This window comes from Morone saxatilis, unplaced genomic scaffold, assembly GCF_004916995.1.
Source record: "Morone saxatilis isolate NCDOM2014 unplaced genomic scaffold, NCSU_SB_2.0 Contig9, whole genome shotgun sequence".
Taxonomy (NCBI): Eukaryota; Metazoa; Chordata; class Actinopteri; family Moronidae; genus Morone; species Morone saxatilis.
Genome location: NW_023340268.1, coordinates 6,513,208 through 6,529,515, shown reverse-complemented (window position 1 = coordinate 6,529,515; position 16,308 = coordinate 6,513,208). Strand labels below are relative to the sequence as shown.

The 16,308-nt window shown below is 38.9% G+C and overlaps 1 protein-coding gene across 1 annotated transcript in view; it reads right to left on the bottom strand.

Annotated features, from left to right (window-relative positions):
* The window catches only part of angpt1 (angiopoietin 1), a 52,148-nt gene that overhangs the window by 27,731 nt on the left and 8,109 nt on the right, over window positions 1-16,308 (bottom strand). The window contains exons 2-4 of the mRNA XM_035681141.1: window positions 3,047-3,202; window positions 2,389-2,510; window positions 946-1,178 (exon numbers count right to left, since the gene is read on the bottom strand). Of these exons, the coding sequence (XP_035537034.1) occupies window positions 946-1,178; window positions 2,389-2,510; window positions 3,047-3,202 (511 nt within the window). The remainder of the gene's footprint in view (window positions 1-945; window positions 1,179-2,388; window positions 2,511-3,046; window positions 3,203-16,308) is intronic.

Sequence of the window (16,308 nt, the reverse complement as noted above, 5' to 3'; positions counted from 1 at the left end):
CAGTTCAAGTGTTGCACAGCCAATCCACAAACTTTCTTTTGCAGATTGTGGTTTGGCAAGGGTCAGTAGGCATTTTCTTGGGTTAGGGTCATCACTAGTGGAGCTGGACAACATTTGGACCGGTCTATAACCGACCAACAGATGACTGACAAGTGTTTCTTCTTCACTGAAACATAAACATAAATCTGTCTTTGCCTGGTTGGACCAGGCCAGTGGATGGTCTTGATTTAGTTTCAGGGTTTCAAAGTGAATCAAGACTAAATGTCTACAGCCATGCTAGTGGCTCTGTGAGGTTGTACTTTGACTAATTTGTAGCAAGTAAATGTTTACCTTCAAAGTCTGTTAGAATGCTAGCATTTCCTAATTATCACTTTACACAGCTTTACAAAGTACAGCTGATGCTGATGGGATTTGGTTGTAAAGTAGAGGAAAAGTCTGGAGGCTTTATCCTCTGAGGACCATGGATATCTGTACATAATTTCATGGCAATCCATACAATAGCTGTTGGACCAACAGACACACAGTCAGACTGACCAACGCTACCATTTTACACAAATTACACTTTAATGAATACCAACACCTAGGGCCTTGCTGTTGGTAAATCATGCTCTGTGTCCTTGTGTTCGTGATTACTTGGCACTTTGTTCAACTTCAAAACATAGCCCTGTTTGTTGTTGTCATCATCTAAACTGTTCCTGGTATTTCACTGATTGGTCCAGCTTTGAGCTGCTGGGCTCAATCAATTCTCACTGGCTTTCTTAGGCGATCAGACTTGCTTTAACATTTGCTTACACTTCTAATAGGTTGTGACTTTCTTTTCCGTCCTCAGCATTATACTGCCAGAATGTACTCTTACGTGATGGCTATTGTGTAAGACCATATTTACACTTATTGAAACAATTCCAAACCTCTCAGTATGTAAGACTTTGATTCCAGTGAGCTTACCGCCATCTTTGGAGCAGAGGTTGAGCAGGTTATGGACAGTATCCATCATCTCCTGCTGCTGTCTCTGCAGGGCCGTGCTGTTTCCTGTGGCCCGGCTCAGCTGGGCTTCTAGCTCCCTGATAACCCCGCTCTGGCTCCCCACCAGGACCTGGAGACTTCCCTTCTCCTGCTTCAGCGTCTCCAGCTCTTCACGGTGTCGCATCTCCATTTCTAACATCTTCTGCTCGAGGAGGCTAAGGAGAAGGAAAAAGGTCAAGAAAAGTTTGTTATGGAAGATGGAGAAGTTGTTAATTATTATCATCCTTCGGGGCATCCAAATCCACTGGAATGAGTTTTGTTTTCAAAGATTTAAATGGATTGAATATTGTTTTGAAATTGTTGTTATGATGTTACCAACAATTTTTCAGTTATGTAATGTGTATCTTTTTCATTTTTTTATGAAGGCTTCATGAATAGGGGTCAGATTAAATCTAAATTAATAAAAATGATTTGTTATGGCCAATGAAGGACCACAAATATGGTAATATGCTCCCCTCACTACTATTTCCCAGTGAGCAATATGGGAACACACATACAAGAAGTTCCCATTAGACAGAAATACAAATAATGACGTCTCTAGTTTGGTTGCTATGTGTTCTCCACATAGCTTCATCTCACACACTGCAGACTCATCTGTGGTAAATGAATAAGCCCTTTCAGTATATAAACATTACCACTGTGAAATCCAATGCCTGAAAGATGATATAAGCTGACATCAAATTCATTAACTAATCATGTTTCCCTCGATTATAGATTTAGTAAAGGAAAAATAAAAGACGACACGTACAAGATGGAATAATGTCAAAATTGCTGAAGCTTAGGGAAATTGCCCCCAGAAATCTATCTCCGTAAGCCTCAACAATAACTTAAAAGTCAGAATCACCAGAGACTATGCATGTAAATTTTTTTTCAAAGTGATTGCATGGAGTCTCTATGGATACTGCAATAAGAGATGTGGACCAAACCCTTTTAAACACTACATCATCAGAGACAATCCCACAGGACCAATCACTATAAAGAACAAGATTTGGAGACATGAAAATGTATCCAAAAGCCACATTTTAATTGCCTGATTTTGTAACAAATGCTCAGTGGTCCAACGTGGAAAGCATAGCCTCATGCATTTCAGACTGATTTACTGGATATCACAGACAATGTGAGCTTCTTATTATGCTGTTGTATATACAATTGAATATTGCTTTGGAAAATGGTCAGTGAGAGCTGGTAGCAAGCTTTTGATTTTGTTTACGCAATCCCACAGAGAACAGCAGTACTTAGAGTGAAAACTGTTTTTTGCACAGTGGAACATCTTTATTTCCTTCAGTCTATCGTTGTCCAATTTTCTGCAGTATGGTTGGTATCCGGTGTGTTTTATGTTGTTTGCTTGAAGTCTTGTCTGTTTACCTGTTCTTGTCATGCAGCTTGCTGATCTCATTGGTCTGGACCATTAAGTCTTTCTCCAACTTGTTAGTGGAAAGGGAATTTTCCAGCAGCTGGATCTCGAGCCTGGATGTCTGATTCAGAACCTGCCATGATAAAAAAAATACATACAGACGTACAGAATACAAAAAATAATAAAGATAATATTATGCCTCTTTACTAGTAAGCTGATATCATGCACATGTACACTAAACCCTGAAGAGACAAAAAACACAGGGCTGTATTTAACACACTGCACATTTGCGGCACATATAAACGATCAGCATTGTTTTTATTTTGTCAAGTGTTCACCCAACACATGGCAATACTTAGGAGATATCCATCTGTGCTATGATTATTATTTTTTTTACTTTGCAAACAGTTATCTTTTTTAGTGTTTTAGCAAAAATTGCCCACCACTAACATCACAACTTTCCATCACCTCCTCCTCAAACTTCTACATATAAACACTCAAATGAAGCTGAGCCAAAGAACTCAAAGAAGGGACAGGCATTAAATAGCATCAGTATTGTCTTTGGCCAGATCTCTGTAACCTTTGTGTGTTAGTGGGTGTATGCATGAGAAAGACGTAGAGAGAGAATTGACTGGGACACAAGTGTTTTATGTGTATTTTAGGTGTTACCTGTGTCTCAACGTCAGTAAGCTTGCGTGTCTGTTCAGCCGTCTGAGAAAGAAGATTGGTGCCCATTTCCAACATGGCTGCTGTGTGGTTGTGGACGGCGCTCTGCTGCAGTTGAGCCATCTCCGTCTTCATGCTCTCTTTGATGTAGTTCTCAATCTGCACCAAAAACAAGGTGGCAGAAACAGATAAGATTCACAAGGAAAAAGTGATTTACAAATGTACAGAATCGCCAGATAGTGTAGTTGTCACTGAGTGATATTACTGTATTTTCCAGTCTGCATATTGCATGTTTAATCAAAAACATACAGAAAACAGCACATTCTACGATATACTTGTACATTTGCTCTTTTCATATATGAATGTAGAAGTGTTTTGAAAAACAGAATATCATAAATCATTTGAAACATAGTTTCTCAGTTTGCCTTTAGATTGATGTCAAGACATGAAACTCAATGCCATATTAGGATGTGATGCACATAGGCTGCTGATATAACTGGTCCCGCTGGTCTGGTAAATCTGGAACTAAATTAAACTGATGTTCAGCTCTTTGCCTGTGATCACAGTACAGAAAATGGTAAAAAGAAAACATTTTTTTACAGCTGACATTAGGCAGCTTTCAACTCTAAGAAATAAATGAGCTGGTTACTCTGATATAATTGAATCTTGCATGCACTGTTTCTTCCCCATGGTAAAACAGGTTTAATGGATACTATATAATGTACCTTAATCAAGATATAAGATGCTTTAACTAGATTTTTGATTAACATTCCTTTGGTCATACACTGCAATGGGTTTTTTATGTAGATGTGAAGACATGCAACTTATTTTTTCCATCATTTGAGTGGCACTCAAGTGAAAAATTGGTTTAGCCAAAACAGGCACAGCCAGATGTAGGTGGTTAGCTTGGGAATAGGCAGAGATGAACAGATATTCACTGAAGCTTGACTGGAAAAAACTCTTTCATCCTCATCTCCAGATACAAACAAATGACAAGAGGGAGATAGAAATGTATGTGGGATAAGATGTTTCTTATAGATTAACTATATGGACCATCTGTGCATTGTGCTTTGATTCTTTATTTTATGTTCTTCCCAATGAAAGGTTACTTTAGTTTTTCTCCTTTCCTTTACTGACTCAGGCAGATAGGTTTAGCTAACCCTACTTAGTCTTGCTTATTTTCTCGTACTTTGTTTCCTTGTGTCTTATTTGTACAGTCTTTTGCATCATTGTATATTAGATTAACTAATTAAATCTGACTTAATTGGATTTTAAGTGTCCAGTTGTTCATTCAGTTACTCTCAGTCTGAACACACACTGAGATGATTCAATAATCGGCCAGTGGGGAAATTCTTATTCACTTGATCTTTAAAAGATGTTGTGAGTTTTGGTTTGGCTCACCAATGGTCTGTAACAGCCATTTTTCAGGGACATATCAGCCAAGACAAATCAGTGTCCTTAGCAACAGTTCCCACCCTGTACTGTAGCTGTAGGCTGAATTAAACTGCTCATATACTGAGAAACTAGTCTGTGGGGGGAAATCCTTTGCTGTGAGTTATAATATACTTCTACAGAAAGCAGCTTGTGACAGCATAAATCTCAATTCATCTTTCCATCCCTCAGTGGGTAATGCTGCCATTAGCATGTTCTGATTCCCGGTGATTTACCCCCACTAACAGTCCAGTCAAACAGACATTAACACATTTTATTGACTCGCATACGGAAGGCTGCATGCCTGAGCAGATACTACAAATCAGACAAAGTAATTCCCACTAGCCATAAGACTAGCTTGCCATTTATGCTTGCAATACTTCGGGGTGAATTTTTAAAGTCAGTAAAGGGTTGGTAAGATCTCCAGTTTTTCAGGGCTTTCCGTTATGGTCGGATCCTGACAACTGTTTGTTGGAGTGCCTCCAATTTAATATTGATCTAATGATTAGATCAGTGACTTAATAGATTGACAAAATGCCACAGCAGAAAGAAGGACATATATAGGTTTTGGCCCATGTGGGCGACTATAAGGTTTCTAATATTAACAGAAAAATCTATCTATATGTATCTGTTGGCACAATAAAGTCTTGTTAATATTTATACTGCATTTATTTATACTATATTTTTCTATTTGCAGAAAAAGAATATAATGTTTCCTGCTTTTATAAAGAATAGATGAATTGCAACATTTCAATCAATCCCAGGCTGATAGATAATGAAACAGTCTTGCTCTTCAACAGAAACTGCCAGTTTGTCAGCCATTTGCACAGGTCTGCCAAGTCGAATTAGCTTTTCAATGTAATATCCTTTCTTGGCAATGATATTAAAGGGAAATGTAACATTTTTTTGGGATGGATTTCAGGCATAATACAGCTTCCCCTAACTGTGAACTACATAAGGCTGATATAAGTGTCACTTTCCACATAACCTCCAATGGTCTGGCCCGAGGAATTGGAAAGAAAATAGTGAGTTTGGAATCCACAAAGCTCAAGTAATGATGGATTACTCTGCCTGATAATGAACCATAGAATATGACTGTGTTTGGAAATAGTTTTCAGTGAATCTAGAAATGTAAAATCTCTGAACTGTGGATGCTGTAGATTGTTTTTACATCCTGATAAATTCAATCTAAATCTCACTGCTTTGTACATCTTACAACAGGAGCTTTTCACTGCTGTTTACTCATCCGCTGAGATTACTGTGCCCACCTTTTGAGGACGGCGATAGGCTTTGCACAGTGTAAGTCACCTTGAAAGAAAAGGCATTGAAGGGGCAGATAGATAGCTGATGGAAACTTAAGCCCAGTGATCCCTTCATGATTTGTCTCCTAGGGAATGTAGCTGATTCATGGCATATCTAGTGGGGGTCATAAATGGAAAGTACCAAGGAGGAACAAGATTACACAAACACAGCCAATCATGTAAAATCACTACTCGGGAAGCCGTAAAATAGATCTACGTGGGTGTTGGGTTATTTGAATGGTTTCTAACCTTGACTCCAGTTAAACGCTGTGCTTTTCCAGTCAGTGACATCCAGTTTTAACTATTGTCAGAAAATACTCTTTTTCATTGCCAGAAATGAAATGCAAATTTTTGTCGTTTGGTAATGGGATTGGAATGGCGAAATAAATATGAGTGCATAATGAGAATGCAAAGGTTGTGGTGCTTTATTTTCTGTTAAGACATGAGGTTTTTATGCCAGTGACTGATTTCTTCTATTTTTAGTTGACCTGAAACTGGAACCAATTTATTTCAACACATTTGCTTTGTATTTTCACCAAGAGATCGAGTCAAAATGCCAATGAGATGACAGGACCATAGGATTTTGTGTTTCTCAAATAAGAATTAGATCAGAACCAGGTTTCAGACCAGTATACTTGGCTTAAAAGCTTTATGGTTTGGTAAACTTCTATGTGGAGCCTTCCAATTTAAGGTTAAACTATAAAAAAAAAAGTGGGGGTCACCTTTAACCGTACAGTAAGTATATCTAAGTATGGGGATATCATAAGATTTAAACAATATGTAGTTAACACAAAACAAGGTTTCAGACTTAATAACATAACATAATAACATAATCTTTAAACTGCATCTATGTAACTGTTGCTAAACAGCAGTCACTGTGGCCACAAGTGAAGAAGAGTCATTTACCTAGATTTAGGTTTACTAACATTAGCCACTATAGGCCACTGCTCATACCAGACCAAATAAGGCTATAGTTGAGTGTATTGAAGAGAGGAATAGGGTGTTTTATTACTTCTAAATTTAACTTTTCATTTGGTAACGAAAGAACGTGTTTTTTCTTCTTTCGAAGGTTTGTCTCACTTAAAAACTTCTAGCTGGAAACCTTTGTCAATTTCCATCTCAGTGTGAACATTTCACACTTTAAAAAGAGAAAGGAATTTATATGAAACTCCCCTTTCATCAAAATAAAAATAAATTTGCTTTTTAGAGACATTCCAGAGGGTGCATTAATACCAGGCTCTGTTTTCAGACACTGTTAAATTTAGCCTCTGGTTTCACAAAATCAGTTTGCTAAGTGAAAGTCACATAAACACAAGTTTATGTTTCCCTAAGTGCTACTTTGCACAGAAGCATAAAGGTTTTAAGGTGGTGTGTTTGGCACAGTCTGACTTCATGTGAACTGCCGAATGATGCTACCATTAGTACCTTAACTGCACACTCACAATGCAGCGTACTGCATGTACAGACTGGTCCGTTTAAACTGTTTATGAGGTACAATTGGCTGTTAATCCCTAAACAAGCTGCTTTAGGCTGTCTAGAACATAAATGACAAGCTGTACAACACAAAGCAGGATGCAGATTTTAAGTGCGACTGTGACTGTTCATCATGCAGAGGGACAAGTGTTTAGGTTACTGAATGAACCACACTGCATGTGCTCATTTTCATGGAAAGCATCACAGGCAAAAAGCCACAGAATCCATCAGCAGAGATCCCCAACAAACGTACTTCTGTACATTATCATGGCGAAGCCGCTAAATTGCCATGGCTTTAGAGCCAAGAACAGGATAATCCCTCAAGATGATACTCCCTGCTATCATTTTAACAGATTACTGCAAATGTTTACCAGTTTTCTGACATTTCCCATTTAGCCATTCCAAGGGGGGTCTTGATCTTTTTCTAAACAGCAGCAATGGTGGTGCTGAGAGACTGTGAGAGTCAGAAAATGATGGACCTGGACTGTATAAAACACTTACTGCTAGAGCTCTGTCACATCTCTGCTTATCTCTAGCTGGAGGTGATGGTGATACTGGGGCGATCTGGCTTCTGGGATGCATCCCTTACGCTCAAGATCCATTTCAGACCACTTTAATGGACTAGAGCATGGGGGTTGTTGCCCACCGCCACCTACCCCAAAAATCAGCACCTTCTGGTGTCTAACAAGCCACATTGGAACCAGCACCAGCAAATACACTTACGCCTTCTTATCTGAAATTGACAATGAAGGGTGAATTTGAAACCCCTCTTTTAAATCTGGGCCATATTTCACTCTAGGGGGCTTTAGGAGGTGCTACCCTGACTCACTGCCCTGTCACTCTCCAGCATTGTGTAATACAGATATGGGCAAACTCTGTACGTATTTTAGAAAGCTGTCTTACTCAGTCATTGGCTTGTTTGTTTTTAAATCCACCTTGAAACAGTTTTAAGTCTCTGTGTCTTAAACTCTGTCAAGATTAGGTGAGTAACAACTCAGGCTGAACTCACAGTTGACCTCTTTGACCTTCGCCCCGGTGGCCAACATCCAGGCGTATACTCAATTACTGCCACATTTTTTTCCTCTCACAGAATGTCAATAGAGGGAGAGAGTAGTCAATAGACAGATGTAAATATTAAAAAAACAGACGTCCCGTGCTTTAGTGGTGGTTCCCAACCTGGGGATCCGGACCCCAACTGGGGCTTACCAAAGCCTTCTTGATTTTAAGGGGTGTAAGAAAACTTAAAAAATCATCATTTTGTTAATTCCTGTGAAGGAAACTAAATTAAGTAGTTATTTTTAAAGTTTAGATTATCTAAGATCTAAACTTTGAAAACCTAAATACAACATATAAACAGTCTTGCCTACATTAAAAAGTCAATGTCAGTGTCAGAGAGAAGAAAACAATTTTTTTTTCAAAAAGAAGCCTGAAATCCATAAAATAGTTTTCTCAATGATAGAATAAGGAGCTGGAAACATCAAAGACAGTGTTTTTAACTAACTCATGGAGCTAACATTAGTTTAATTAGTGAGGTAGCTACAGCTGATAAAAATGTGTTTTCTTTTCATGAACTGACAAGCCATCCTCTGTCTACCTCTTTTCTGAAATAAAAAAACAAAATCAAAATTCAACTTCCCCCAAAATTCCCATTTTCATCATAGATGGCATATGTGCAAGACTGCAAAGCTGAAAAGCATTTACAACAGTAAGGCGGGCTAAACTTAGTGAATAGTCAAATATCACAGAAACAGGGGCCTGCAGTGAGGTGGGTGGTCCAGGCCCTGCCTCATCTCTGCTGCTGTGTCCGAACACTGTTGATCCCAAGTCCCTCAGCCAGCAAGACTGCCATCTGAAAAACAAACCACTTACTGCCAGCACCCACCACACTAAGATTCTTTTTTACTCTTCCATTGGATTTTTCTTTCTTCTTTTCTTCCCCTTTGTCTTTTTGTCAAGATCCTATTGTGTTGATGTCAATTGCGTTTCGGTTGTGCATTTCCAAAGACATAATGAGCCCTGTGTACACAACCTGAAAACAAACCAAACGTTCTTCTGTATAAATCACTGAGTAAATCATATGAAGGTGCCCAAAAACCCTTGGCAGGTTCAGAGGCACACCATTTTCTTTCTTTCTACCCTTCAAAGGGTTTCTGTCACAATGGTTTGTCAACAGGGCAGACAGAAAGTGAGAATATTGAGCCAATAGTCGTGTTTTCAAGGTTGGTTGATTTGTTCGTTGTTTCTATGGAAAAACAAATCAGAACTTCTAACCTGAGGGTAAATGTTTGAAGCCAAATTGATTTTCCATATTGATTTAGTTAAATATGTGCGTCCTGTACAGCCATGTAAATCATTATTCAGTGTGAAGGATTTAAATAAACCACAAATTGCAGTGGAAAAAGTGATGTTAAATTTTGATGTGTTGAATTTTTCTAATGACTAATGAGCTTCATAAACGGCTAATTTACTTCAAGTACAATGATAGAAAACCACAATGAAATAACAAGGCATGGTTTCAAGAAAGTCTGAGTAAAATGTGAAGAATGTGGTACTAAATCATGATTTTGAACACAAATTGACAGAAATGTGGCTCTGGTTAAGTCAAATTTGAGATTTAAAATGAGGATGAGGTCAAATATCCAGAAATATAAAATCCCTGAGAAATGAAAGAGACTGGATGCACTGTTTCTGTTTTTAGTTTCCTTTGGGAAAATAAATGACATATTTCAAAACATTAATAGGGCAAATTTGCTTTTACTGTTATTGTCATTCCTCTCAAACACAAATTTCAATCACTAGCATAAATCACTACATGAATTTAGCTTCTAACTTTAGAGGAATTTTCAAACCTAGAACTCTGATAGTGTTATGTCTACAAAACATACCTTCAGTGATTAACTATGAGCCTCAGAGCAAGATGAATCAGAAAATGATTTTTTTATTCCTGTAATAGCAAGATAAAAGCCAGTTCATCTCAAAAGTCAAATGAGGTATACAAATTAAGTTTTGACATTATGTTATGAAAATGATTAACTTCCTCTTAGCATCAAAAATGAGAGATGGACACAATGTTTTGCTTTGTCTTAGTTCCTTAGCAGTCTGGAGCGAGTGTGAGCACATCCAAAAGAAATGTTTGCTTTTCTTGTATTGATATTGGTACGGTGGCTGCTTGTTTTTATGATCAAAATTCATCCCGGAAATGAATTTTCAGAGTTGGTCTAGACAGAAATAATTTTGATTATCTTCTGACCAGACTCCAGTGGCAACAGATAATCAAGTCATTGATTCCATGTATGTGGAGAATTCTTTTAAATCTCTGTAGAAAAACACATGTACAAAGGTTGAGTCCTTGCTGCAGCAGCTATGGTTTGAAAAAAGCATTCAAAATATATAGTAGAGGGTGTAAGCCCGAGAACGCCAACAATAATCCCTGTAAAGCTAATTTCCAACCTCCCTGCACCCAATTATCCCCAATAAAGTCAAGGTCAGTGCCACTCTGTATTATTCTGATATTTAACATGTAGACAGGATTACTTCTTTGTGCTGTTCACAAAGACCAACAGAGTGATTCTGTAGGTCAATAAACCATCTTGCGTTAGGAACCTGTGCATGTTTCCCAACCCTGTATGCTGTAGCTGCATAGCAGTTCAATTATCTTAATTTATTAGCCAGGAGAACTAGCATTAGAATTAGCCTCCTTAAAAATTGTCTAACATTAATATGTCTAGTATCAATTCTTGTATCATTATTATTATTTAGTTTGTAGCACTCAATGGATGTAGCTTTTACCACACTGCTTATTGCCCCCCTTGGATGGAGCACTAACCACCTAGAAAAGTACTATGGGGCCCATTTGACTCCCTCTAAGACATACTCAAACACTGTACAAAGTTATATATTTCTCTTGTGTTTGTCTTATAAGCAAATCACAACATTATCTGGTTTCTTTCCATGTTAAATGAAAACAAATACAGTGAAGTACAACGTAAGCATAAATGTATATGTTAAAAAATCAACTCTCTAATGTCAAAATGAGTCCAAAAATTACTCTAATTAATTACGCGTATCTTTCCGTATGGGAGAGGAAGTACTTGCATTCACCCAAGACGTGGGAATGCGTAACGAAAACCAAACAAACAAACAAACTTGGACCTGCTCATTCATCCAGAGGCCTTAAACAGTGAGTACCAGCAGAGGGGCAGTCTAGTTACTGTGACGCAAGTTCGACATGAGAATCTTCCCTCAGGGACACATCCGGGTAGGAATGTCTCTAGGATTGTGTCCGTGGCCATGTCAGTCTGCCCCTCTTGCTCAAACACACAGGGATACCACAAACCCACCATCCCACGGAGAAGGCATTTACATTCAAATATTTGAGATAGCATTCCAGTTGTACCCTCTAAACATCCCAGCAGGGGATCCCTCTGCCAAAAAGCTGTAGGATAGATGCAAAAGGACATGTGTTGCTTTAAGTTCAGCCATGACAGAAACATTAGTTTGCACACTGTTGTATGTTAAAACCTCCTAGTTGGGCAAAACTTCAAGGAAAATATGGTTTCAGTGTTCCGGTTTGCGTGCCAGCACTATCTATCAAGCTGAGTGTCTGTTCTAATCAAAATGAATGGGCATTTAATGGCAGGGGTTGTTTCCTTCAACGTCACATTCGTGTTTATCTTTCATCCTAACATCCCATTAAGCGAGAACTGCAGAGTTTATAAACCATCGCTGTAGTCGTCCAGGGTTACAATCACCACACAGCATTACAGTTTTTCTCACTTTCTCTTTCTGCCGCTCTTTATATCTCTCTGTCCCCCCGTGTTTTGCTCTGCCCTGCTCGGTCTTGCAATCTTGGCTTTGCTTCGCTTCTATCACCAAAGACTGACGCTATCTCATCGGGTCCAGATAATGTTACTTACGAGTCATTTTCTACTCCCCCATTGTTGCCGTTGCTAGTGGCTAACACGCACTGGGCCATGGATCATAGCAGAGGCAGCATGAGGCGCTTTTAAGTATGGCGATACATTATGGCAGTATGGAGTGTGTATGAGTGTTTGCATACGGGCCTAAGTTTCCCCTGAGTGATGCTGAACCGACTCTTAATCTAAACAAAAGAGATGAGCAGGAAGACGAGGTGCAGTAGCCCGACAAACATCCCCACATGGAACCGCTTCAGTCTGACCTGCGGTTCACCACAGCTGTTGGAGAGGATGAAAATAGATTATTAATGTCATACTCACTATTGTATCACTGCTGCAACATTAGAAACATTTGCTGCTGCCTGACCTTCAGCTGGTGGTGTATGAAAATGCTGATAATGTTTCTGTTTCTGTATCTGTATTGTCTCTTTCTAGAAAAGCTGCAGGGTAAATATATTTGTAAAAACAAGCATGGTCATCTGACAGTATGATTTTGTCAGAAGTTAATTTTTGGATGATAAAAAAGGGAGGACAGAGGAGGATTTAAAGGAGCATGGATGACACACTGTGCACAGTATGCATATTCCCTGGCCTTTCATGTGCCCAGGTTTGTTTATTTTTGCATTTCTTAGGATGAAGTGCACACGATGTGTGTATAAACACAGTCAAAAGAGGGGGATGGATCAAATGATCAAAACCAGTGCAACTGAACTGGGATCATTATGTTCAGACAACATAGCAAAACATCCTCGTGCTTCACAGAGGAATTCCCACAGACCTCCAAAACATCAACCGCACTTATAAACTTATAATCCATATCTCTGCCAAACACAAACAGTCTTACAATCTCATCCTGGAGTTCTGTGTGCCTCAGGAGGTAGAATATGATGAAAATGCTGCAAGTAGTATTGGATTATTATAAATATGCACTCATTATCTTGTGCTTTAGTAGACATTCATTTTTCGTTAGCAAAAGTAATTTTCTTTAACTTTCCAATCTCAAAATAGGGTCAGTTTAGTTTAGCACTTGATCATATCACATACTCTTTATCAGCAGATGGAGTTTTCTCAATTGACATGAAATTGTAGATGATCAGATTACCATTGTTCTTCTCAATTTGAGGACTTCACAGCATGTTGGCTAAAAAGTTCCAGGTACTAAATGAACCTTGGGGTGAGATTTTTTTGGTCACCTGCTGATTTCAAGGTCAAAAACTTTGAAACTTGAACATGAAAGAGAAGTCCTCCGAAAAACGGAAAAGAAACTTCTCATTTGATCCTTTTCAGGCCATCGGTTGTGCCGAAGGTCATTTCATCCAAACACAGACTCTTGTGTACATCAAACAATGTCATGCGCTAACACATATGAGGATATAAAAGGACATTAGTGTGACATAGATTTGTCTGTACACACACACACACACACACTCACACACAGAAATACACACACTCAGGCCTCTGGAGGATTAGCCTCTCCATCTCTGGACCACTGCAAACATGTCCTTTTAAATAAACATGAAGAACAGTTTGTAAGCATTTGTATTTTGGTTGTAAACCCAGACTAAAAATCACATCTATCTGTTCGATCAATGACAGATTTATGAGCGAGTTCCTGTTAGGTCACAGTACAGCAGCATATTTTAGGACTAGTCATTTGGCTAGTGAGACACATTTGTATTTGGGGAAGAAATAACTGTAAGAATACAATACTTAGAAAATTCCTCTCACATAGATTTTTTTCCATCCTGGAGACTTCACTGTTAAAATCAGCTGCAAACAACATGAAGATCAGATCACAAAACATCCAAACTGAGCAGCCATAGTTCAAACCTACAGTGGTGAGTATGTATTTAACTTGAGTATTGCTTTCTGTATCTTTTGACCTGTGTTGACCCTACTATTTCATGTCAAAATGACGTTTAGCTGGTTCTCTCATTTAGACTATGAGGTGTGCCCCCAATAGCATTGCCACCAATACTGATCTTAAAGGTGCTTTTTTTATATTAACCAGGTGTGTGTGAAATGAGGAGGAAATTGTTTCTGGATGTATCTCTGTGCATTCTTGTCTTAATATAGCATCTTTTTATTGCTGCCACTTGGAGTCGCCAAATTCCGACATTATAAAATCCTGCAAATAGATCCTAATCACAAACATATTCATTTTCCTTTTTTACATAGACTTTATCAAACTCATCTCATGAAACTCATATCCTCTCCACTCTAGGGCTTTTTTGGCCCTGGTGGGGGTACAGTCTGATAATGATACTGTGTCTGTCATTGCTTGGACCATTTGTCCTGTAACTTTTTTTGAAATAAAACAAAATCTACAAATAAGGCTCTAAATTTTGCACTAAAATCTGCCTAGAAATGACACTGGTATATAAAATTTAATCATCATAATGTGTTACGGCCTAATGTAATCTGATTCATGGGAGAATGATCCCAATCCAGTTTCCACACACTGATTTCAAATTAAAGAGGTAAATACATCACCAGTGTCAGCTAATACACTGAGTTTATGTGTTGAAATAAATGTGAGGCAAGAACAATCTCTAGTCTGAATCTTCATCAAAGCATGCTACACAAATAGTTTGCAGCAGGTGTATTCCATCAGCTAATAACCTGCCCTGACATCACTGACCGGGGTGCCCCCAAAGGTGCAACAAGCTGAAAAGACAAAGGAAAATGTGGTGAAAAGTGAATGATTTTACAAGGACTTTAGACTTGTTTTTAAGGGTGTTATTTTCACACCGCAGGGTATACGTGTGTAGTCTCTGTGACAACTTTAGCCCTGGTATTGTGTGGAATGTGAGAAGCCTGGCTGCAGTCCCAGACAAGCCAAACAGGGCTCTGGACAGGGTTAGGAGTGTGTTTTCAAAACACGTATGCAGATTTGAGTGTGTACATTTGTGCATGTGTGTCTACATCTTTTTTGTCTTTGCACGTGTGTTTATGTGCACGTGTGAGCAGGCTGAATAAGTTGTCACACCAATCACAGCACCAAACTGATAAACCGAGACCTGACACACTCAATAGTCCAAACCACCTACTGAAAACAGCAACAGGCTATAATCAGCCTGCCATTCTGCATAGTCGCAGACTGTCTATCATCAAGATGTGTGTCTTAAATTGTTAAGTTAATACATCACAGGGTATTCACCCACACCAAAGGACAAAAACAGACTAAATAAATAAGTGAGGTAATTCCTGGATGTGACACGGAGACTTAAGAAGAAGTGGCTCCTATCCCACCACCACAAGAACAAAACAAAAACAATGGAGCCAACCATTAGTCATTTGAAGATCTATTCAGCACACACTGTGAGGGAGTGAAACTGTTATTCTTTCACCCACTATCTTGCACTCTATCCCTATCTCCTTCTTTCACTCTTTTCACCTTTCCTTGCTTCCAGTCATCAGTTTTCCACAACTCTGACTGATTCTACAGCCCTTTTCTTTTTACGCTTAAGCATCTCTTTCAGCCATCTGATTGTGATTCTTTTTGTTTCTTCAATTTGAAACCATAGCAACACTCAATCCACAGGGCTGAACTCCAAAAAAGGTGAAACGGCTCTGTCCTCTGGAACCTCTGGAAGGCTCCCCAGCGTTGACAGACAAAGACATCCTCTCAAAAAGCAACATCTGTCGGGGAGAGTCAAAGAGACGCTGCAGGGAGAGACGGCCTCGGAGGCAGCATGTGGGGACACTTCAGGAATTTCCCCCCACTACACAGACTTTATAGAATTAACTTTGGGATTAATAATTGTGAAATACAAGGGGATCAAACAGCTAAACTTGAAAACATAAAATGAGGCATGTAGCAAGAGAGCAGTTTACAGTTTATTCAGATTTTTCATTCTCCTGCTCCCTGCCAGAACCAGCAATTCAAGACATGTATGTTTTCTCAGTGTTATCTTTTCCTGGAAGTAAAGCAGTTGTAAAAATGTGACTGACACATTATTGTAAAATCACACTGTGTAGACGTCCTGCGGTATCCATTGCGAGCGTCTCAAATTCTCCAACGTAGTTTTGTTTTTCAATGCCGTTTCAGTTCTCTTGACCTTCATCAAACCTTGATTTACAGCGCACAACCTAAATGAACCTGAAGTCTGGCGGAAAATAAATAGCAGCTGATACGGGTGAG